Genomic DNA, 25304 nt, shown 5'->3' on the forward strand with positions numbered 1-25304 from the left:
ATCGACGATTTGCCCCCTTGGAAGGAGTAGCCATCGTATACGAGGTTGAAATGAGACTGGTGTGAGAGGCCATGTGTTTGAGACGAAATATTTAGGAAGGTATCAATTGTACGTCTGCGTTTATCGTGTTTAAAAAAAATTTAGGTAATCATTAAAAGTGGAACACAAACCTGAGTCTCACAGAAACAAGACTGGAGGTGATTAATAATCTCGACGGGTCACAATTTGCATTTAGGGGCAACTGAGTCCTTCTAAACAGGTGACGACATATGTAAACGACATACTATAGTAGTAAATTATTCAAGGAAGTGATAATAAATATATATGATACCTCTGAGATAATAATACGTCGTATCTAAGTATCTGTAGTGATCTCTTCTCAATAATCTATGAACAAACATGTAGAGAGAAAACAAGTACGCCTACATAAAGCCTAATTAGTACACCGAGCGTTAGATAACAAAAAGATTGAACGATGAAAAAGTAGAGTTTTTTTTTTTCCGTTGAGCTAAAACATAGGTTACGTTTAGCTCTTCAATCTATACGAGGATACGTTGCTAAGTTTACCTGGTCTAGCATTATACAATATAAGGCAGGCAGGCAGTCATCTTCACATAGTTCCACCACTGATGCAAACGCAATAGAGTTACATAATGATTACTCATTTTTCTTCTTGTCCATTTTTAGTATTTGTTTAGTAATCTTCAACGCTCTTCATTGCAAACTAGAATTCCGCGTCAATCTCTAATAAACAGATCACCAATTGCTTTGTTTATGTCTGTTGTCTAGCAGATAATACGGTGCTATCTAATTTTTTGTTATTCTTTTTTTTTTTTTTTTTTTTTTTTTCTATTAATTGACGAGTAAATTAGACCATAGTACGTTAAACGATTTCCTGTTTTTTCCGATTTTTGCTTAACAAAGAGAACTGATCAAGTTTTGCTCTGAGATTGTACATTGTCGATTTCAGTTGCGCTTTTTGGCCAGACACCCAAGTTTCTGTCCTGTTTTTCGCCGTTACTACTTCTTGATCGGTATATATTGTGGCCAATGAGATCCGATTGAAATAATAAAGCTCGTATGCCGACAAGGTCTGTTCTCGCTTCCTATAAGAAACTACGCGACTTAGAATGAAAACGTAGTAGATTATATCACACAAAGATGCCGTACTCCATTTATACACTATAAGTGCTCGTATACAGTTTTTAGAAGTATGATGTTTACTCATCGAAAAATACGGGCTTGTGCTTTGTTCAGATGAAGATTCCTAATATATGCCATGAGCAAAGATCTAAAAGCCGAAATTAAGTTTCCAGATTACCACTTTACATGCCTGTATCACAATAGCTTCCTACGTGGCTAGTGTTATTTTTTTACAACCAACTTACGAAGAATGAACTGTTCAGGTGTTCACAGGTAATAGTATCTGTGCACGATAAACCTCTAACTAGTAAATTCTAAATAAATAAAACATATTTTCGAGAGATAAACATGGAAATTGCCATATGTGGTCGGAGTGGTCTTTGTTTGTGACGGTTCCACGTCTGTTATGAGATGTATTTAGCTGAAATGATTGAGTCAGTTATATAATGTTCGCTTCACGGACGTGTTACGCACCTTAATGATCTCTCGAGAGGTGATTGGTGACTGAGCTCTTAGATACATTGCAATGACGTACTTTACACGTCGTACGAAAGCCCGAGCGAAGCGGCCCACGCCTGCCTGTAACAGCTTCCCCAATTGTACCTGTTCAGACGTACATAGCATTTTGCGTCATCTCCTCTAGGCCAAACAACAAGATTACCCTCAATGAGCTTATGTGAAACAGCTAAATGTACTAGCGGCTAATATATAACGTGTTTTACAAGAAAGCATTTAGAGTTCTTACTGCAAGTGAGGGTGAGTCTCACTAGTCACCCACCATGATCGCACTTGGGTGACTAACATGTAATGTTCAAGCATGCGTTCAAGCTTGGCTTGTAAGGATGGCCCATTGTCACTCTTTAGGAGCTCGGCCGTGTCCAAAACGCTAAAACGACGCGGAAGGACTTCAGAATCGCATGATACGAACCAGAATCTGCTTTAGAGCTGCTCCGATGATGTTTATATTGGAAAGCAGAGACCTTACAAATACGGTGGCGTATCTTTCTATATAGCTTTGTTGCGTAATATATAAACAGGGTTTTCTACTTTATACAATCCTAACCAAGTTATGGAACATATCGCTCGTCTCGTTAAGTAGAATAAAACTTCTACCTTTTTTCTCTATACGCGTTTGTCAGCAAGCATCATTTCAGTTGGTATTCCAAGATTTATACAATGTAGTTAGTATCGAGATTCTACTATGAGTACATATTGATAAATGTTTTCCCTTTAGTGGGTAGCTTCCTGTGTGCTATGTGCTAACGTTAAACTGTACAGTGGCAAATGTAAAAAATAGCTTCACATTAGTGCTGAAAGCGATCATGCATGAAACTCCGCCAAACAGATCATCGGTTGCATGATTGCCTATTTATTGCTATAAAAAACATTTTTATCACAGCAGTCGAAAATAGATAATGGCTGTACATAATTTTTTTTTTAATTTTTTACACTTATGTACGAAAAGCACATTTTGATTGTTATGCTACAACAGCAAAATAATGATTTTAACCGTTGAGGTGGATCGTTTCTGGTTTTTTTTTGTTAACCATTTGGTTTAACTCTAATCTCGTAGAACTTATTTGCATTAACTTTTTACCTTTATTTGTGATTGTGAGCAGAACCTGAGCGATGGGCAACTAACGATCTTGATCTACTGGGCTGATCAAAAGCAGCTGACAGTAGTACACCATCAATTATGTAAACGACGAGCAAACAATTAGTAAAAACAGAGATCTGGTGACCCAAACTCGTGCGGAAGGCCGTCCAACATTCGATAGAAGCTTGAGGTGCCTATCCATTTCTCGCCGAATGAATCTGAAGTAATTTAGTCAGCTGAATCAATTTGTTGTACTCAGCAAGAGAATAGCATACGGCTAAAATTGACGTCATGATAGCTCCATGCGGACGAAGGCACAATATTTCTTTCACGATGTTTCTACGGAGTGCAAGGCCAGAAATTGAAGACACATCCCATTTGCCCCTATACGTTTGGTCATTCATTAGACAAACCGCAAGGACCAGCCCACCTTGACCGCCAGTTAGCACTCATAGCTTTTTAGCATATGTATTGACTAAACGATACACGGGAGGATCTCCACACTCGAAGGTCACCTTTAACAGCTACCATAACCTTATTGCGAAGAACTTGTTGGAACTACTGACCGTAACGCCTGCATTGCAACGGCCGTTCAACGCAGCGTCGGCGTTCTAGGGTTAACACAGCTTTATATGTGAGTGTACGTGAACTGGGGAAGCGGCCTGAGACTCCGCAAAACTCAATTACGGAGCAAATGCCCCCGTCATCGCCAACTACCAGAAGGTAAAAGGCAAACAAATATATAGCCATCCCTGTTTTTCTGTAACTACGGTGTAAGGATGGGCTAAACTATTAGATTGCCAATATATAAAGCTATGTAAAGCCAAACTCTGGATCAATGCTGATTTCGTTTGGCTCTGTTTTTATAGTTTGAGTCATTTTAAGTGTATCTGATGTTACTTCAAATGTTTGCGTTATTATTAACGACAAGTTTTTTTTTGCCTTTCTTTACATTAACAAGTTAAGTTTGCCGCTACATGGGTACAGGAATACGATCCGGTATGGAAACTGGATCCGAATTTTTCAATTTCTCGTTGGGTTATTCAAAATCTACAGTAGAGGCAATTATGGACAAAAAGCTAAAACGGAAGGAATCTATTTTAATTTTTTAATATGATCTATTTTGAATACGACTATAGATGTACGTTTAAATTAAAGGCTTTAAGACCAATTTGTTTATTTTTATTTTACCCAAACTGCTTTTAGTCTAACAGAGCCCTTAATTGCATTTGACTGGTTTCGAGTGAATGATTTAAGCGGCCGTCATCCTTAACTCGATAAGTTCAGGATCCAGAATACCTATTTCATTAGGTGGAATACCGTAAAACTAAAAGTAGTGGCAAAGCATTTAGTCATCTTTAGAAAGCGCTTTTTTTCAAGGTTTTCAAAAGAAGACTCTGCCAATTCTCCGCTACCCCTCGAACGGATGAAGAATGGAAAGAACAAAGAACCCAAGTATTCTTTTTTGAAGAATTAACCAGTGCAATTTTTTTTGCGATGTCTAGTATTTAACTCTTTCATAGAATTAATTTAGTTGAGACTCACAGTTGACGAATAAATCGACAGAGGTACATTTTTAATTCAACTTCACGAGGTAACACCTCGACAACGATGCATTTGCACGCTAAGCTCACTATCCAGGCACCATTGAATATGCCAGCTACATTAATCAAAACATACAGTTTGTCCAGTTGATTGGATTCGTTGATTTAATGAAGTATTTTCGCTGAGCAATACCAGCAAGAAATTACTTTTGTCTTAGGAAACAAAGGTACTACGACAGTAGATTGTAATTCTGATACTACAATTTAACGATACCGTTTAGCACCTTGATTTTAAGGCTTATTAGGCAGATTTCGTGAAGTACTCAACACGATAATGCCCTCAAAGCTTAAAAACAATGTTTCGAACCTTTCTCATCATTGACCAGTATACCGGCTATTTTCAAATTCAGACAAGTGCTTCGCTTCTGCGTGAAGAAAATCACTCTTGATTGAACTTCGGTGTTTCAGGAACAGGCTATGGTGGACGCATGCTCGATGTGAATTCAGGCGCTGAGACAATGATGTCAACCGTAAACCTTATCCTCCTAAAACTAAGTTGTGATAGCGGGATCGTATGCGTCTGCATAGAAAGGCTCTAACTCGAACGCGGTAAGATGTTTAGCAAGGGAAGTATCTTCTGGACAAGGGCTGTCTCATGTACGTCCGTAAGCTTTTGCTTTCCAGAAACTAGAAGCATACTTCTAACTTTCAAAAAGAAGCCTTGTAATTGTGTTAAACGTCACTGAACAGTTTAACTACTGGAGTTCGCTGGTTATCTATAATTGACATGAATTGTTCTTTACGTGTTAGTTCGCCTTTAATATTAATAGATACGTAAACGTGAAATATGTCTAATAGCAACACAGAAAATTGTCGTACCAAAAATACGAATACCAGCTCTTCACCACAAAAGGGCCAAAAGGCCGACGCATCTCTATTTTATTATGCAGAAATTAGAATTAATCAAAGTCGCAAATAAGAACGATTCACCAAAGTTAGCCAAGGGAAAAAACTACGTACAGCGTATGCAAAGCGTATGTCTCGTGTCTATTTAGGTCTCTAGGTTTCTCTAGGCTGCAAAATACGCTTCAAGAGGATGATGCCAGCAGGCTGTTATTCATGACTTGATACTGCACAGTTGAACAGGTTTGTCAGGAACAAGGAAATCCAGGTTGTTGTTGTTGTTGGTTTTTAGGCCTTTCTTCTTCTTTTATTAGCCACAAAGACAAGATAGGAGGGTGAATGCAACATGCTTGCTTGTCCCACAACTCGATTCCACAACGTATAACAATGCAACAGCTAGAAAATAGTTCGTAGAAAACTCTAAAAAGTCCTTTCCTATTCAGTTGATCTCATCCCCATGGCTCCTCGGTGAAAGTAAGCAATTGTCAATTAACTTAAGTTTCTTCTTGAGCATCGTGTATAAATATCGCCCGCTGTTTCTGTCGAATGGGACGATAGCAGCAGGCAGGCAGGAGTAACAGGGCATACATAAAAAACAAAGGTCACTTTGAATTGATGCAGCTACTGTATCACAAAATGACAATATTTAATCTATTCGAAATTTTCTTGATCAGAACCTATCATAAAGGTGATCGGTCAACCCGGTTGGGCAGAAACAACAAACTAGCCAGGCAAACAATAGGCTCTTAACATGCTATCCACTATTACCATGAATGAAACGCAAACGAAGGCCTACAATTGTAGCTCATCATGGATCCGTATACCGTGGTCTATTACTTACGCCTTGTTGACTTCTCGTGTGAAACAAGCATGCAACCTGGTTCAATTTCCGGAAGACTTTTGTCTAGTTGAGTTATGAGCTGAAAGTTCGCAATGAATAAATAACCGGAACAGACAAAGCAAGATTTTTGCTTGTCGAAATTTGCACCGTACATACATGCATCCATCATCTCGAGCCGTGTGAAGGGCACAGAAGTTTTTGGGCACCGATTTGTCAAACCAAATAAGCCAATCGATCACTCCGATGTTTTCATTTATCGGCGCAGTGATTGTTTTCCGAGATCTCTATTAACTGTTAATGGGACCAATTGACCTATGAACAGACATAATAACTACGCCCAATTCCTTGGCCACGGTAAGTATGAGCCAGTAATGGAAGCTCAGTAGTTCTGCACTCTCTCGCGTTGACGGTAAAATAACTGTAACAAAAACGGCACGACATATGTTCATACTCATCGCATTCGTGAAATCATTGAGCTCTATTATATGATGGCTGTATGTCACAACTATCTCATCATAGAATCAACTGGCTTTTTTATCTCTCCCATATATTTTTCACCAGACCGTGTTCTACCACCTCTTTGTACTCTTTTGGGAAGTAATGAAGCTATGGTAGCTTATAATCGATATTTCAACAGTGTGCCGTTTAACGAAACGCGTTTTTCTGTTCACATGTACAGTTGGCCCGTGATCCCCTTTTCGGGGCTAGCTGTAACCCCACACAGCAGGACTTATCTGTAGGCTGAGACTAGGACAAGAAAACATAAATTAGATTTCTTTTAAATAGTTTCGGTAAGTTTCTTTTTAATTCTCTAGATGGAGAATTGAATTCGCCATACCAAGACAACAGCCTTAGGTGTGAGCCATGCATCTAACATTTCTCACTTTTTGGGCGTTCTAAGTGATGATATTGTAGTACAGCAGTCCAGTGTTAGTCGACGCCATTTTTATCGCCATACCAAGTAGCCGTAACGATCAGCCTCTATTAGCGTTCAATGCTAAAATGCAAATTCCCTTATGAGATAGTCTAGAGTTCGAATAGGGAGGAAACAAAATTCTCTTGGGGTCAACTCTATGGAGCAATACTTCAACTTCAGTTGTGTGACTTAACGCTGAATTAATAGCGTTTGGAGGCAGCGTCGGTCGCAAACTTCGATAAAACAACTGAAGATTATTACAGAGAATCAGAAATATTCTTTTAGCACGATCTTCACAGATTTTAGCATAGCTCACAAAAATCGCCACCCATAGGCGGCTTTAAGGTTTTTCTCTATCTATTACATGCCACTCCGATTGCACTCGAAGCGTTTAGTCTTACAGCTAATTTCAACAGGGAAGATTTATTACAATGATCTACATGGCCGACATGATGTATGACATGGTGTGAGCCTTTATTGCTTGTTTAATTCTCACCCGCATGGTCAATCAGTTTAATCACTATTGTCATAATATTCAAGTGTTGATTGTTAGAAGCTGGCTGGATAACTTAGTTAGCGCATTCCCTTTTCGTATAGAACATCTACAAAGGGTCTAGTATTTTTCAATTTGGGTTCAGTTTTCGCTCAGTAAACGTGCGTTAACCAAGGTCTGAACACGCACGACTCGGAATGGGTGGGAGGGGGGTGGTGCGCTTGCATAGGCTGCATTTTTTTGGCTGGTAACAACAGCGATCTCAACAGCATTTCTTCAACGTCTTTACATTATTTAATCTTATGGTCTTCATCAGCGATTCTTCTCTCGTCTCCTTTTTGTCTGCACCGAATGGACACAGGTAGGTGTGTAACTGCGTCCGCGTTGAAGCGTCATCATGCAACGAATGTACCCGCTTCTACAACTACCGCTTTCTCTTGCCAACAACAAAGCGTGGCAGCGATTTCGTTCGCGTGTAGAGCTCGTCCGTCCATTGATTTAATCATTTTGAACGCCCCCTCCCCAATAAAGCATGCGAATTGTTTCGTCTTTAGATCTTCGTGCCGAATTGACGTATCTACGTTAGAGCAAGTGTCGTTCAGGAAGTATATCTGAAGGAGATCCGATTCAAGTCTAGACTGACTCCACATGTCTGTAGCGAGGGCGATCCCGAGAGGAAGCTGCCGGCCCTTACTGCGTGCTGGCTTCGGCAAGAAGTTGTTTGAAACCCCAGAAACATGGCAATTAGCGTCTTCTGTAGATTTAAGAATGTCTAGGAAGGCAAGTAAGCAGATTTAATGGGAGGTCACAGTAAGCGCGGAATTCTGTCTGTCGACTGTACGGTAGCGCAGCCCGCTTGTCAGCAAGGCGAGTGCTACCCCGAATGAGGTTACGGACGTAATATCACTACAACCCCTACTGTGGCTGATCTGTCCTGCTTAGCCTGCAGCGGGCAGCCTCCTCCTGCTAGCGGTTCGTGTAGGTCTCGAGAACGGGGGGCGGGGCCTAATGCGGCAGGCGCGACCCTTTCCACGGCAGCCACCCTCCGAGGGCCATCACCATTGAGGCTTGCAAGAGCCTCAGGACCGAACTCGGCAGTATGCGGCATCTTGTAGCGCCACTTTTTGTTGTAGTGAGCACTGTTTATAAAAGTAGCGGCGTTACCCGCGCTCGGCGTCAGATCTCGTCAGCAAGCGCGACTTGAGCATCAACAGCAGCGGTCCGAACGCCCCATCAGCGTTTGCTGCTCGCACCGGCGCTGAGAAACGATAGTAGGTGTGCGTGTTCGCAACCGGACACGGGAAACGCAAGCGCAAGAGGTCACTGACGTAGCGGCTTTTGGACAAAGTCAACTTTGAACTTTTCTGGCAGAGAAGATTTGTGAAACAAGAGACGAAAGGAAACAACAACTTTAGACGGACATCGACAAGAGTTAACTGGCGGTGTTGAGCTATTCGGTGTAATTCCGAGCTATACCCTGTCTGAAGCGAACCTTCTAATTACACAGACAGCTTGTCAGCTGCTCGTGGACTAGACGACAGGAAGTAGGTGGAAAAAAAGCTGAAGAACGAAGCGGACCTATCCAACAAACAAGTTTATGCCTAGGACTATCCGACTAACTGGCTATCGGCGGTACATCTAAAGTGTGATCCTTGTTCTTTACTGTTTTCATTGCCTTTGATAGTGTGAACCTTATTGAGCAACGAGGGCGCTTGTGGGTCGCTCTGCTGTGCACACAGGCACATCGATATGCAATTTAGGTGAGTTTGAACTAATGTTTACGGATTAGGTTCTAACTGGATTAAGGCAATGGTGTCGATGTCATGGGAGCGGCCGTAGAGGCTATACGCCGGAACCGTACCGAAAAGTTGTTTTGGTTTCCTGAACCAGCACTCGCTAGGGACACAGATAGTTTTATAATAATGACTCAATGACAAACATCTGCTGGACAGCATTTTCACGGGAGTTATTCTAAATACACAATATAATTTGTCAGACAGTAGATCGTGTAACCTGACATAGCGAACGGGTAAAGGCTGGCCAAAACCGGGAAAATTGACTTGCTGGGTAATAAACGAAATGTTTAACCGATTTTTTTTCCAAGTATTGCACCACAGCATAAGTACAGTTTAGACCCTGTGTGTTTTACCGAGTAGAAACTTGGTCGATTCAATCAATTGTAGGCAGACGATTTATTGCCATACACGCCAGCTGCCGCTAAACAGCTGAAATTCAAATCGACATAAGTTTTTTTTTCCCTTCGGGGTGTCTATATAGTCGGAGGTAAATGTCAATAATCATGATTAGGAAAAATTAATCTATGCGAGTTTAAGGGGTTAGTTTTGACGGAGCTCCTAAATATTAGTTTATTATTACGAAAACAATAACATGATTGATTTTTCAGCAGAGACAAACTTCCTTAAAACTACTGGTAAAGATAAACTGAAAAGCAAACTTTCATAGGCGACCAGGACATGTCCCTGTGGGCACATTTCGACTGGAGAATTGTCGCAATCTTATCTCGTAAGAGTCCCTCTAAATCTGACCAACATTTACCTGCTTCGATTCGTCGTAGGTTCATTCAAGCAAGCTAACAGAATTTTTCCGATCGGTGAAAAGGAATCAGTAGAAGAACTTAGAAAAGTTCGAGCTTGCCGTGTTCAATGTGGAGTACGTGGTTATGCTTCTAAAAGTACGAGGCAGTTAACAGCAGCTTGCTTACCACGAATTACGATGTAATGAATCAATTTTACCGCAATTTAACAATTGCCGCAGATTTAAAGCCATCATCCCAAACCTTTGTATGGTTCATAGAAAGCTGAAGCTGATCATAGACAGAAATTTTCAACCCGATCATTCAACTAGAACTATTATTTTGGATCAGAGTATGTGCTTTACACGTAATGCGCTTAAATTGTTCAACCTTCCCAATAAATTCTAATTATTTCGGTGTTTGAAAGCTCGTTTGATTCACTCTGTAGTCAAATCCTTAACTGTTGCAAGTTAATTGCAGCTAGAAGATATGCTCAAGGTTTATTCAGGGCACAGTTAACTAATGGATGTCCTAAGCGGATGCGGGCGGTTCCTGTTCGGCAACCCTTAAAAAAAATGTAATATGTTCGTCATGAACTTGACTTAAAGAACGATACGAGTTATCCAATATGAGTTTGGCATCACCCGGTTACAGTTTATGGCATAATAGTCACACGGACGGGTGCGTCGCCCTAATCCCGCTACTGGCGAACCCTCGTCCACCTATGATAATGTTACATGGTATTTACACAGAAACAATTCTTTCTAATATACCTAGACGGTGTTGATGTTCTTTATCTGTTTCTAAGTTGAAAATGACATCTGGTTGGTTAACAGAACAACGTTCAAACTCTTGAACTTCCTACAACTCATTAGCTATATTGCCCTATCCTGGGCTTCGAAAAAACAAGCGGTGTAAGTAAAAGAGAGCATATTATACGCATGGTCATAGTATTGAACACAATGATTTCATGGTATTTGTCCATTGCTGCGTGGGAAGAGAGTTAAAGGTAATGAAGGAATGCAGCCTACTGTTTAGGACCACGTTTAAAAGTCGATTAACACGGCTGGCCCTTCCTAATACTGCATAAGATGTCGATTTCAAATCTAGATCACCTCGAATGGCCCTTCCGAGGCCCCTTGTGAGGCCAACACGCTGTCGCTTTACTACCAGGGGGCAAGCACATACTTGAATAACGCTTAAATAATCTAAGCACGAAGATGGCTACAGTTGTACAAGCGGCCTGTTTTTGCAGATTTGCGTTATTCGTGAATGTATTAGTTAATTAATGGGGTTAATATTTCACTCCAACAGAGTGACTGCTGTCATCAAGTGGTACGTTTATCAGCACTGCCATTTGAAACGAATGTTATTGCCATAAGGGAATACATAGATTAGATTGGACAGTATTTTTGCGACGAGTATTGCAAAAATCAAATTGAAGCCAAACTTATAGCCGCCTTTATTTCCGCCCGTCGCTTTTCGTTCTAGCAAATAACACAAAACCCATACTAACCATATGCCAAAATATACACGAAAAGTACAGATAAAATACCCTATATATAGGGTATTTGATCTGTACTTTATTATTTTTATATTAATCCGTCTCGGTGTCTTGCGGGTGCAGCATACTGCAATCCTCAACTTTAATTTACTTTAATGTTCTCTAACAGTTCAGTGACCTTTTCTAAAGAAGGCGTTCGCTCGCCATGAGATCTCAATACAACCAGAATGAGTATTTCAATAGACGATTACCAGTGTGATGTCGTGTCCCCGTGACAGCGCAGTAGGTAACGTGCTTGCATAGTTAAATCAGAAAGCCGCGATGATTGAACTTCGAATCCAAGCGGAGACACCCTTCGCTTCGTGCTGGGAGCCATCTATCCGACGTAATATCTTTTGGCATAAAAGGAAAAAATTGCAAAAAAAAACGCAAAACACAGGAAACAAAAGTTTGCTTTTGAGCGACGTTTAGCGTTTCGAGCGTCAACAATATAAATCTATATAGCTTGCTCTATATATTATTGCCAATGCAAAACGTGGATTACGCACAAAAAACAGGCCAACGATTGCTTATAATTAAATCAAAAAACCACGGAGAGCCTGCCACATATAATTACAGCAGACGCACAATTAAAGATCCGACGTTTCTAATGCGCTGCATACCATAAGACAAACAAATAGAAATGTCTACATGAACATTGTTGTTGTCGTATTTCCGCGTTATCATTATTCCATCAGAGAGTTAGACGGTAGGCTGGCTCCCGGCACCAAGCGAACTCGTGTGTCTATGCCCGGGTTTGAATCTACACCACACTGTGTCCCTAACCCTGTCAATATATAGATGTTCGCTATTGTTGCATTCCATTTCATTTTTGAAAACATTTCACGTTTTCGTTCAAGCAGCGTTTCGAAATTAGCCAACGGAACAAAACACTCGTCGTAGTGGCAGGAGTTGGTTACAACATACAATTACCGTTACCCGAACTTCATCGTAAATCATTTTGCCGACGAGTGTTTTTGGAGTACTCCTGCAATTGAGCCATCATCTGTCTTAGGTGTGCGTTGTGCCGTTGTACTTTTCGCAGTTCGACTTTCATTGAGTATTACCCTCCAAAGTCCTCCGGGAATCAAGCCTCCCCTGCGAAAGTCATTGAATTCAGAGGGCGAACTTTTCATCCAGTAGTAGCCCAGGCGGCATCTGCTTATATCTGACTGGTAAATTGTCTACTGCTGGGTTATATGGTAGCTCATCCGAATGCTTTCAAAACTAATCCTGACATGTGTCCCGAAAGTGGAAACCTCGAAAGAGAGAAATGATCTTTCTATATTATTCCGAGTCCGTTTTTAGATCTATATAGTAGTTTAGACAATTAAACGTCAGCGGTCCGTGGTACAAGGCCCGTCACCCGTACCGTACGACAAGCGTGAATAAACACATACAGAAGGATCTATTTAAAATATTAGACAAACACGAACTCGTTTTCCTGTTGGGGGTACAGTCAATGAAATAAAGAATTCCTCAATTATAGAAACGTCATGCGGTCACAATAATGTGTGTAGACACCTCTAAGAGATCATGGGATGGCGTCTACCGCGACCGATCACTCACCTGGAATGTGGTAACATCTACATTGTACATCCGTTTTGACTTAGTAAAACCTGATATTGGAACATGCCGTAGTCCAGCAACCTGCCATAGTCCAGCAACCTGCCATGCACGTTTTGTACATAGTCATCGCTTAAACGTCAGATTCAACATTCATAGTTAACCTCGTATTCTAACCTCGAAAAAAATGTCTTGAGTTTTACCGCCGTTGCTTCGAGCAGTTAGCTGCTACGATAAAACGAAGTATGTCTACTCTTGGTTTCGAACTTGAATCACCACTACGTGTCCTAGCCCTGAGTATCCTTTAGAACGCTTAATTTACAATTCTTACAATCTATCAAGCCATCCACTCGTGCTCGATTCGTCGTTCTCGCTTGTTGACGGTAACAGATGGAAAGATAGCAAATTGGAAGGGCAAACGTGAACGGCAACGTAAAGTTTAAACCGCTACAGCGGTAGCATTCACGTTAACAAGGGGAGCAGCAGGACAATGATGATTATGAGCCATCCGTACTATTGGCTTGCTTTGAACTACCCGTTTGTAAGCGGCTGAATGAGGCATTAAACGACACGTTATCTGTAACCAGGAAGCATAATATAATGGATAGAGAAACGTTCCTTCTAGTACCTATTTTTTGAACAAGTCTAAGGTTGCGAAATAGGTTGGAAAAGGCCGGGAAACTTACAGGAAAATCATTTCCATAGCATTTATTGGATCCCTTTTTTCGTCTCCCTTTCAGGAATACAACTTGGAAACGACGTACAGTCCAGTTTGGCAAACATAATTTAGACATGTAGAATGTACGGAACACTGAAATGTTACATGACATCAGATGATGGCTGATCATAGTATAGATAATGTCGTTCAGTTGGCCAAATATTCTTCATCACCTTTATATGCTATCCTTCATGTTGCATCGTTAATATTTGGCCCTGCTCATGGCAAACGACTAGTTTCAATTGAACTCAAACAGATTCGGGAGACGAAAACATTCGACGACCAAAACAAACGATCTCGTATTTGATTTTAGAAGCAAGTGATGTATTTAGTTGGACTCGTGAGGTCCAGACAGTTTTTCCTCAAAGAACGTCGAGTGTTTACTGGACCGTATTTACTTACTCTGGTTTGTATATGAGTTCAGATAATTTATTCCTAACGAAGTTCCTTGCTTTTTTTTCTCTTATGATTGCGTGCGCCGTCGGGAATTATCACTGAAAAGACGACATGAATTATTGGAAGTCTTTTAAGGTCAGGAGTTTACCTAACTACCATCCTATAAGGGCACACACTTCAGCCGACAAAAATAGCACACGGAACTAGCGAGTACTAAAGACTTGTAAATAGCCTCAGAGTCATGCTGCGGTCCCTCACCTCTGGCAGATGCATGAACGACGACCATAACCTAGTTCGCAAGAATTTAGAGCTTAGAGAGAGAGACATGATATCATTCTCAACGGAACATCACTAAACAGTGGTGTATTGGGCCTTAGATAGTAAATGTGTCAGTGGACAGAATCAGGGACCATGAGTAGGAACATGCGCTAACTCCTTAGTCGCTGCCCAACACTGGCGTTAGCGATTCTGAGACTCCGGTTTCGCCCCCGGACACAAACGTTTAAAACATAATTTCAATATTACTTGCATTCTGTTATTTGTCCCTCATAGTGGTGACGGCATGTGCTTCGGTTCGTATCTACTTGCCGTCAAAGGACAATAGCGGACACGGCCGCAATCACGTGATTCGTCTCATTATTCCTCGTTTGCTAGCGAAGCGCAAAAACGGGCAAAGTTTGCACTTGCAATGGCGTCCCACGACCACAACAAATGTCGCTACTGCTGCTGTAACTATAGTGCCACAGGGATGCCTCTGCAGCTGATGAAGACACCGATGGCGACACTGTATCATCGTTGTCATGTCTTACGCAGCACCTTTGTCGCGTTTCTTTTGCTAATCTTTGCCGTCTCTATTTCAGTTCTGCGTAACTTCGCTATTACGAGAGAGCCTTTCCCGGCCAATCACCGGGACATTCTAAAATTTTGGTGATTCAGTTTCACTATTATACGAGTATATACACGTATATATTATTTAGTATGGCCTACTCGTCTGTGGGACATGATTCTTTTTTGGGTCAATTTCGTTTAAAACAGTGTAGTATCGTTGAACCTGTAATGGAGGTCCGACGTACCTGAACGGAAACTTGAAAATGATCTTACAGCTGTTAAGGCTTAGCCATGGCGCGGTGCATATAAGGCCCCACTGTGTGTTTGCGTTATGGGAGCGGTAATGCGAGCGGTATAGTGGGTTTGTAGTTGTAGAGCAATCGCCCATGATGCACGATGCTGCTTTACTGTGCGTCAACATCACCAATCAAGGCTCGTATGTTACTCTGTGATAAAATCGAGGGTTTAAAGAAAAAAAAAAGGTACGTCCTGTTAATAAGATGCGTATGCGATTCCTAGCAACGGTGCAATAAACTCCGCAATTAGCCCCTACAATGGCGTCATTGCAAGAAGTAATCGCAGATTTTATTACTGTTATTTATCTGTCCTGTGTATTTGTCATGATCCACATCTTCTGTTTTGTTATTGGCGAAAATACAGCTACGGGCATACTAGAAATTGCCGAGCTATGAACCCATTAACGCTGTGATCTACGGCTTTGTTTGGCCGCTCCGTTCTCATTAGTATCGTCGTTAGGTCGCCGAGACGCTGTCCACTACGTGCACATACGTAAACGTAAAAATGAAATACGTCTTTTTGTGACTAAACGCGCCCGTTGTTGTTTGCCGCTCGCTACGTTTCAAAGTGACTTCAATGTCATTTCTGTATAAAGAAAAAAGTAGTCCTATGGAAGTCGATGCTATTTTGCGTAAACTGAGACAGGCGCCAGGTCGTTGTTGACCATCCGTCTATTTTACTGGCAGCTTAAGTTTTTACAACTTACTATAATTGATTTGATAACAGCGCGCTTTGTCTGTATCCAATTATTTGCTATCACGAGGACATGGTCTCCATCATGGTGGTCGAATATTGACTGCATAAATGCCTATTTGAGATAAAATTGGCGGATATAGGACAGATGGCTCGAAACAAAAAAAAAAAACAGATTTTTAAGCGGTAGGGAGTAGAAGAGTGTCAAGCTGCTACCAGGTCAAAGCTGTATCATCTTACTAGTTGCAGTTTGTATGGAGAATGGAAGTTGTTCAGATATTAAAGCTCGAAATCTACTTTATGATACAGGTCGTTTATACGATGCAGTAAGCCCCGTGGCCTCTTGTTTCATTCTCTTCCTATCTCTCTGTCCGAGCGAGGGTTTACGACCGGATGCAGGACATCATTTCTATAAGTAGGCTGCTTGCTCTGCAGAGATTGCGACCCAGATTAGGTATGGACGAGTTCACCGCGATCAGCAACAGTAAATGTTTGATTGTGTCAGGGGGGGGGGGGGACAAAAGTTGTCAAAATATATAATAATATTTTTTTGCAAATCAAACGTACATGCTATCCCTGTCAATTAGCAGATCAGGTGTCTGCCTTCAACCATAATATCGTAAAGACAGCCTGTGTCTGACTAGCGGGCTTCATCCGATTTTTTAGTGAACATAGCATCACCACTGCCGTTGAGTTGATTTGAAAAATTGCGGGTGACCTTTTTTTTAAGACTGTCTTAGAGGGATCCTTTTTTCCTAGGCATGGTTTGCGCGTAGAAACTCACTGTCCAATACGCATTCGGTATCATAGCCAGGCAAGTTCGCTTGTATCATTTTTAGCAATCGCTTTGATCAGCCTGTAATACACTGATCTCTTGAAAAAAAAAACGCTACGAAGCACAAACCGTCGGATGGACTCATCACAACTGTTTCTATTAGACAGTTAACATACAGAAAAATATTGTACCTACAGGAACGTCTATAGGCCTATCTAAGAATTGACTAGGTCAAGATGGTTTTTAAATTTACGGACAAAGTCGTAATGACGTATGCTAACAATCAATAAAATTTGTGAACGTAATGATAGCATAAAGTGAATGATGAAAAATCGCTTTGGGAATTATATCCACAAATACCTAATTCGGCACCTAAGGGACATCTTCCACAAAGTTCTTTGATGTTACGCATAACCTAATCGTAACAGGACCGTGACCTTTTTTTTTCAATATTCACAACATTATGGTAATAGGCACGTCAGGTATATTTATAAAGTTACTAAAATGTGGTTTAATCAAAAGAGGGAAACTCTAGATGACAACGGATCGAATCGGACAAAATGGACGCTACTTACAAACCATTGTAGATTAGTCTAACTTCTTAATCTAGAACCAATCACGTACGCCTAGATACGACTAGAAAACTTGAACTTAAAAGCAAGCATTAATGCTTTTTTGCAGCATTAATAATACGTAAAGCATAAATATATACTGAATAGCTATATATTAGTAAGCCCCGTCGTTGCTTGCTGGAAATCTTATGAAATAGTGCTTTAAACCATTCCCGCACGAAGGTTGCATGTAACAGTTCTCTAAGAATCTGCATTCAAATACATACAAACGATGTGATGAAACAGCACGTTGGTACGTACGTATTGAGCTAATCCTCACTCTGGTCCAAATCGAAAACTAACCCATCGAAACTCTGAATACCTAAATTATTCTGGGCTTTTAGCAGATGTCAGTGGAACTATATAAATATTTTTATCGTGTCAGGCCGGACCGAAGGCCCAAGGTATCTATCTATCCGATGTTAGTGATGCTCCATACCGTGTCAAATGATAGAAAAAAACATTAGTTAACAATATGTAATATCAGGTACAGTATCCTCGAACAAAACTTATTCCTTTTGCAATGAAAAACTACTTTTTTATCATAATAATGTCGAATAGTCGCTTGCTTACCCAGAGGCAACAGACAAAGAATCACAAAGATCATTATAGTGACATAACAAAGTGACGGGTATGGATTCCGATAATGACACACGACGCGAACAAAGTTCGGGCATCGTAAACATTGCTCAAATACTATGCGTTTCTCGTAATGTTTGCAAAAACAAAGAGATCGAAACAATGTCTGTGTATATTTTACCTGGATCGAAGTAAGGCATTGACCAATATCTATCTATATGAGTTTTCTACAGTAACAAACGTCCTTTTTCGTCATTTACATTACAAAACGTCAACATTCTGAAAATCTGGAAGAGAAATGCAATATTTCGTTGAACACGACGCCCGTACACTTGTTTAATATACCAATAAAAGATCCCATTGCGACTCTTCTGACAACAAATAGTTGAATGAGTTCAGGTTCTCTGTAGAGAAGAAACATTTATACTATGCACGTCCTAGATATCCGAGAAATAGGAATAGAAACCACCTATCTGGGCTCGTATAACGAACCTTGAGCTTTCTAGCTCTATGCTACAATAACTGGCGAACGAAATCTAAGGCAAAACGCAATTAATTGCTTTTCAGATGCTGGACCGTAATTTAACAATAAACGAATTTCAATTCAACAGCTCTTGTTACCTAGGAATCAAGTACTCTTTAATTGATAGGAAACATCTTTAAATGTCGAAGCGTTCACCCCAAGCAGAATCAAACGTTATGAAACAATCCTCTTAACGCCTCTACCGGACGTAAAATTTAAGACATCGATAGAAATGCGATAAAATGTTTGCAACGATAGGAAGAACGTCTGTTTCACTCTTATTATCTCCTAATCACCAACTGATAACGGTGCAGGAACGTTGTATCCGGGCGTATTCTGCTGTTTCTGCGATTGCTAGCAGTTCCGGCTCTGAATGAATGAATATTAAGAAAAAAAAAAACTTTCAGCTTCACAACCTGCCAACGCGAGCTTCCCTGTATTGAAATTAGGCAAAAGCTGTCGGCAAATCATTCTGCTTTTCAGAATTCCATTTTCAAATGCTCCCACCGCAAACATACTACGGCACCACTCGAGATCCGAATTTCTTTCCTCTGTGTGCCACACACCCATTCAGTATTCACGTCTTTAAATTAAGCCTGTGACCTCTCAGATAAACCCAGTTTCTCCTAGATTCTCGAAATCGGGACGTGGCTTAACTTTGACTATTTCGAGGGTCTTAGAGACAATAGAATCGAGTCACTTCTGCTTGCAAAACATGATGCTGTTCAAGTTCTCTTGAGATTTTTTTTCGCGTTTTCGTCCGACCACCCTCGACCATAGGGCCTGGTTAATGCGTCGTCCTCTCTGTCAATAAGTAAGCTCTGAACGGCCCTTCGTAGCTGCCTATCGGTACCTATTGCTTCCCGGCAGCAGCAACTGTTTAAACAACCAATCTTCGAGCGACCAACTAGCCGCATCAAGTACCCTGCTCTTCAAGATTTGCTTCGTCCCGAATTAATTTTAATTGAAAATCTAATTGACGACGACTCCGCTGGACCACCTAAAGGAGGAATCGTGGTGAGTCTCCCTCAGACTCACCGAGTCGGTACAACTCATGCAGACCGCTCCCGTATGCCCGAAGGACTCCCCCTTTATATCTCACTCAAATACGAAAGGCCATTTCCATCACAGGCCAAACGCTCCATTGCTCTAGTTCGCCGACAGCTCCTTGTTCGTTCTATAATCGATAGCTTTTGACCATCCCAAAGTAACCCATCCAGTAAGATCGTTATACAACTGTAGAATAAGTACGCTCGCGTTCATTGTTTTAACGGGGTATTAGGTGGCAGGTAGCGGCCTCAGTCAGGAAATGATGTGATCTATTCTTATGATTGTTCTATTGAAAGCCAGATAAAATAGATGGTTTACATGTGACGAAATATCAAATGCTTGGAAAGACCAAACGTCTCGAAACCGAAAGAGATTACTAAGTACTTCGTGGTTATCGCCCGATCACGACCACGAAATAAGTTCGGAACAAACTTCATTCCTGCTGACGTTCAATGGAAGTACCAGTTACAATAAACGCATGAGGGCAGGAAAAAAGTCCGAGTAATCGATTTTAGAACGTATCTGTTTGCAGTGCGCCGAAACTTCGCGCTTAGTGGCGATTACGCGCTGTAACGCGTCGGTTATCATAGGAAATATTACTGACGTAGGCCAACTAGCAAATGAATAATCAAAAAAAAGAGCTGAAATAAGACAACAGAAAGGCAACGAATGAGTTAAAACGGGTCAACATTTAATGAATCTGCACTTAGCTATGGCCAGAGCGTGCTCGAGCTCCTTCAGAAAACCGAAGACTCGTTCCGTTTGATAATGTAGTCAGTTACTAGATGATGACTGTTGAAGCTCTGTGCCATCGAGTTCAACTGCTCAGGCGCAGCCCAGTCATTACTTGGGAAAATGTGCTAGAGAGACCTGACAGAACTAACAAATATCAGATAATAGACTCTTCTTGCAATCCCCCGACCGTAAAGTACAATGCAATCTACGATAAACTCAAACCAATACAATGCACATAGGTATGATCCACATGCTTACAAATTATACTATAGACAGGTGTTTGTCTCGTTAGATTTCGTCTTCATAAGATCGCCGGCAAAAGCCGCTCGTACGGTCTTTCCTACATTGGGTTTCTATTAACGAATAAATGTGCCCCACTTGCGAGAGTATACGCAGTATCGAAATCATAGTTATTACACAGAAAGTCTAGACAACGATTACAATGCGGTGACAGCATCTACGCAACAGTTAACAACCAGCACATTTCACTATGTGGTCAATGGAAAAGTGGTTTTGACTCCCTGTTATTGTGGCCTTTGTCAATAGTGCACTCGTAGGCAGTGACAGAAATTTGTCAAAGTCCCGTTAAATATTTCCATTTAGACGCTTTTCCTGTCACTGACGGTGTCGGCAGCTGGCCAGTAATGGAACAGCTATGCCAGCCCCCGGAAAACAATTCTCTTACCGACCCAATTGCGTTATCGATGACTTGTCGACCAGCTTACCTTCGTAGAGTTCAATGTATAAACACTGGGTGACTGCTATCAGGCAATAGCATTTAGTGGGAGAGATCGAATCAGGGTATCTCATTTGAGTACCATTCTGTTGGTAAGCACGTTAATCCTGTCAAGACCCGGCGAAAAAAAGCTGTCGTACCCCCCAGCTCTCGAAAGTATGTTTTAAATTCATATTCGTTGTACCGCTAGCCAGCTTGAACGTAAACCTATAACCTGGACAATGTTACTTGGGATTGCCTGGTCGAAAATCTGCCGCTTGAGTATAATTTTTAACCCATTTGTATAAGTTCAGTGTTTGAATGTGGTACGAAGCAATGTACAGATATATTATGCTATCTATACGTAGAGCTGACGAGGTCGAATGGTTTCAAATTCGTAGATGTCGTTCACTTGACGAAAGCGTGCAGCTATAAAGGTTCTTGACCTTTATAGCTGCACGCTTTCGCTTGCATGAAAACTTAAGCCAGCATTACTTGTACGTTTCTCAGTAGAGCGTTCAGTTTTTACAGTGAGATGTGTTTCGGTCTTTCGTTGAAGTGCGTGTATTTTACAGATAGTCCTGTAATAAACGGGCTGACCGGAAACAAGCTGAGTTCCCATTGTGTAGCTGGTAGCCTTTCTTTTGCGAATTCTCCAAGAAATCAAACGTCTTCTTTTCTCGTCAGCCAGGAAAGCTTCAATTGTGGTGGGTCTTGAACAGTTGATAGCTTTTTATCATGACACCATGAAGCGAGTCAATTGCAGACTAATGGTTATAGTAATTAATAGCGCTTTGATGATCGCAGACGGACACTTCTGCGCCGCTGCAAAGTCAAGTCCCGGTCAGTTGCTTTCAAATATAAGTGTCTCCATAACAGCTAGCTGCAATAAAATACTTGATCATTTTATTGGGTCACATAAAACTAATGAAAAAAACTTAGTCCAGTGTTGAGATACATCGGCCTCGTCGAATGCTTGTTTTCCAGCGTCTGTCAGATGATGCAACCTGCGAGTGCACGCGTATGTCGCTAAGTACGCAAACAAAGAGGCAGGGGGATCTTTGATTCAATGTCCCTTGTGCGACACATGTACGATCTAATATGACCGTCGAATCGAGGTCAGTAGAGGCAAAGCAGCCAGCTAACATTGTGCCACTCGTCATGGGTGCGGGAAAATAGGGTAAAACTAGTTAACAACAATTCATACGAATGACTTATAATGGGATATGTCTGGCTGGCTATTTCTGTCACTAAGCGTCTATCTGGCTATGTTATATATGGGAACGTTTGCTACTAGCCAAATCGATTTATGTCTATTTTCTGTTTGGATATATATCTGGTTCGCCTTTGCCCATCACAGATGAGTTCGTATTGGCAGAGGCGATATTATAAAGCTACACGATGTTTATCTAGTCATCAGCCGTGCTTTCGATAATTGCCAAAGGCATCAGCCTTTTCAAAAAGAGTTTCAGCCGTACAGCTTTAAACTGGTTGACTTCTGGAACTTTAGTCTTTAAATAGATATACTATCTTACCATAACAGTACTGCTTCCGACATTCTGTTTCTCAAAGTATCAATAAACGACAACACCAGTCGCCGCGTCCTACTACACATAGGCCTATGGCCACTAGCTATGTACGCATGTAATTTCGGTGTTATTCGCAGCGGTCGAGCTTCATTTTGACCGTCGCCTGATGATGGCGACGGTCAGAATCTGTTGAATCATTGGATAAAATCATTCCATTGCAATGCTTGTTGCCGTGGAAAGCGAACCTCTTACGAGTGCACACCGATCGTAGCTTATGATTAGCGTAATGTAATCACTGTGGGGTATAAATAGGACATATTAGGCCTACTAAACGTTGCCGATTAAGCTTTCCGACACATGTACCTGCACAAGTGCATTTCAACAGCGATACATGGGCGGTAAAATGTTGCTACAGTCGGATGCATGGTGCTCTGCCCGCGATTGAAAAGGCTGATAGACCTTAATGGATCCAGTCACTTAGTTTTCGGACAGGGGCTATGTCAGGGACAACTATATTAATATATGTATGTAAACTAAGTTAACATATGTATGCTTGTAGATTTCCAGAAACGCTCAATAGACAGGAAGATAATGGTGACGTATAGAAGCATGAAGCCATCAATTTTTCGAAAGTTTACCGTCGGCGCTTCCAAGTTCCAATCTTGCATCGTAGGTCTTAACAAGTTATCCGTAGAGAAAAAAAAAAACAAACAAAAATCGAATAAAATCAAGCGCATCGGTGAAATCGCGCGAAATATACAGTTAGAACGTTCCCAGTTTTCTTCTTTGACTCTAAGTGCCACAGCTGGCTAAATCTAAGTAAATATTATACATTATTGCCTATAATCAATAACCTAACAATTAAACCGATTCTTGCGACCAACACAACTGTGTTTTCTATTGTTCTCATTTGGCGGTAAGGGCATAGCCGAGTTTTATGGGGTAAGTTAAACGACCCAGATCAAAAGATTAACCCGACGACACACTCCATTTTGTCGACCCACTACGTAACTTTTGTAGCTCGATAAAAAAAAATCATGAAGTCAGCTGTAATAATTGCGAGACGATTCACCAGTAACGTTCATATATAGCGACGGCCGGAATTAGCTGCTGGACAGCAGCTGCTCGGTGCTTTGCCGCAAGTTATCACCTCATTATGTGAAGGCGTTGCGGGAAAGGAAAACATATGATGGAGCCGGCTGAAGAAAAGACGATAATTTGGCGGCATCCATTTTCTAAGAGCCCTTGACAAACTTATCAAAGCGAAGGAAGCCCTTGAAAACCGCACAGACAAACACAGACGATGGGAAGGCTTTGTTCGCTACGTCCGCCGGAATCGAAGTTCCTGGCTTTTTCTTAAACTAGCAGTACAGCCTCCCGACGTCACTTCGTCAGAAGCTCGAGCTTTACCGCTGCCTTCTATCAAGTCGGCAAGAGGCTAACATAATGTCTGATTTTGTTGCCGTTTTTACAAAAGTGCACCTCGCCAGAGCTGAAAACGATAAAAGTGACTGGACCCTGTGTCGATCGGACAACAACGTTGGCCGTTGTAGAGCTGCGTCTGTATGGATCGCTCGATAATCTAGACTTCGTCCCGAGCTAGACGTTAGTCCATTGTGACATGGCTGACTTTTGGACCCCGAACTGGAAGCGTCCGCCGTTAGGGGTGAATCGACAAATGAACCCAACAGACATCTGTGCGCCCGCTTGCCTCAAATCCTGTCGTGTCGATTTGAGTTGTCTCCTGAGCTAGCTCTGTTAATGATAAGCGGAGTGGACAGTCTGCAAGTGACAGGTGCAACTCTGGCTTCACCTGGCTCAGAGAACTCCAAGCTTCGCTGTCAGCGACACTGCATCAGATGATGCGGTGAGGGAAAGTGTCGCATTCCCCCATTTCACAGATGTTCAGTCGATTCGATGTATAGCGTAAAAGCACCTGCTGTTTAACGTCCAAAGAAACCGTTTGTCATGATTGACGAACTATTTCGAAATTTTCTAAGAACAGTAACAGGGATGAAAAGAGCTAAAGGGAAAAGGACAACTATTATGGACGAATTCTTCAAGCTTAAACATGGTAAACTAATCACTCTGAAACAATAAATTAGTTAATAGTGATGATTATTAAGGCTGCGTGAAGTGGCTGCTTAAACGGGTCAATGGATTGGCCAAGTTTAGTATAGTTAATGTCCCTTGAAATACATATCGATTGCGGGGAAATGGCAAATATGTGATATAATGTTTTACCGGATTCTCTCTCACTTCAAGTCTATAAGATCTACTCTAATGTCCACACCATTCATTTGTTTGTCAGACTTTTGTGAGATAACGTATAGATGTGAGATAGTGTAATTCGCGGGCAATTTGAACTTTCAGTGCTCGCACACAAAACGAATGCAACTTCTGGCCTATAGATCGTAAAAGCCGCTTATAGCGAACTGCTAAACCAAAGTGGAATTTCTTTTGTGTAAATAAAGTGAATTATTAGTTAAAAAAAAAATGGCCAACAAACCAGAAACTTTACAACCGATGTTTAGACGCAGGAAACGGCCACTTTATTTGTAGCTTTTAGTGATGTTATCAACAAGTATATAGTATATACAGAGTATTCACCTTATATATATATATATATATATATATATATATATATATGTTTCTTTTGATACCGTTAATTCAGTAAACAATACATATAACAATCTAATATACTTGACCGGAATCTTGTCTTGGCTTCACACTGGTGAAGTCGACTGCCTAGAAATATCTGTTAGATATATAGATA

At 41.2% G+C, this 25304-nt stretch overlaps 1 protein-coding gene and 1 long non-coding RNA gene across 2 annotated transcripts in view; one reads left to right on the top strand and one right to left on the bottom strand.

Annotated features, from left to right (window-relative positions):
* Nucleotides 1-893: 893 nt before the first annotated feature.
* LOC147757236 (uncharacterized) lies at nt 894-13554 on the bottom strand. The gene is made up of 4 exons (XR_015322361.1): nt 13083-13554; nt 11726-11866; nt 1618-1746; nt 894-1106 (listed from the first exon to the last, which is right to left on the bottom strand). It is a non-coding gene; the product is annotated as an uncharacterized LOC147757236 (long non-coding RNA).
* AstA (allatostatin A) overlaps nt 7631-25304 on the top strand; it is an 85058-nt gene continuing 67384 nt past the window's right edge. The window contains exon 1 of the mRNA XM_086981768.1: nt 7631-9197. Coding sequence (XP_086837894.1) covers nt 9187-9197 — 11 coding nt within the window. The 5' untranslated portion in view covers nt 7631-9186. The remainder of the gene's footprint in view (nt 9198-25304) is intronic.

This window comes from Varroa destructor, unplaced genomic scaffold (genome assembly GCF_002443255.2).
Source record: "Varroa destructor unplaced genomic scaffold, Vdes_3.0 BEIS01000002.1, whole genome shotgun sequence".
In the NCBI taxonomy this organism is placed as follows: Eukaryota; Metazoa; Arthropoda; class Arachnida; order Mesostigmata; family Varroidae; genus Varroa; species Varroa destructor.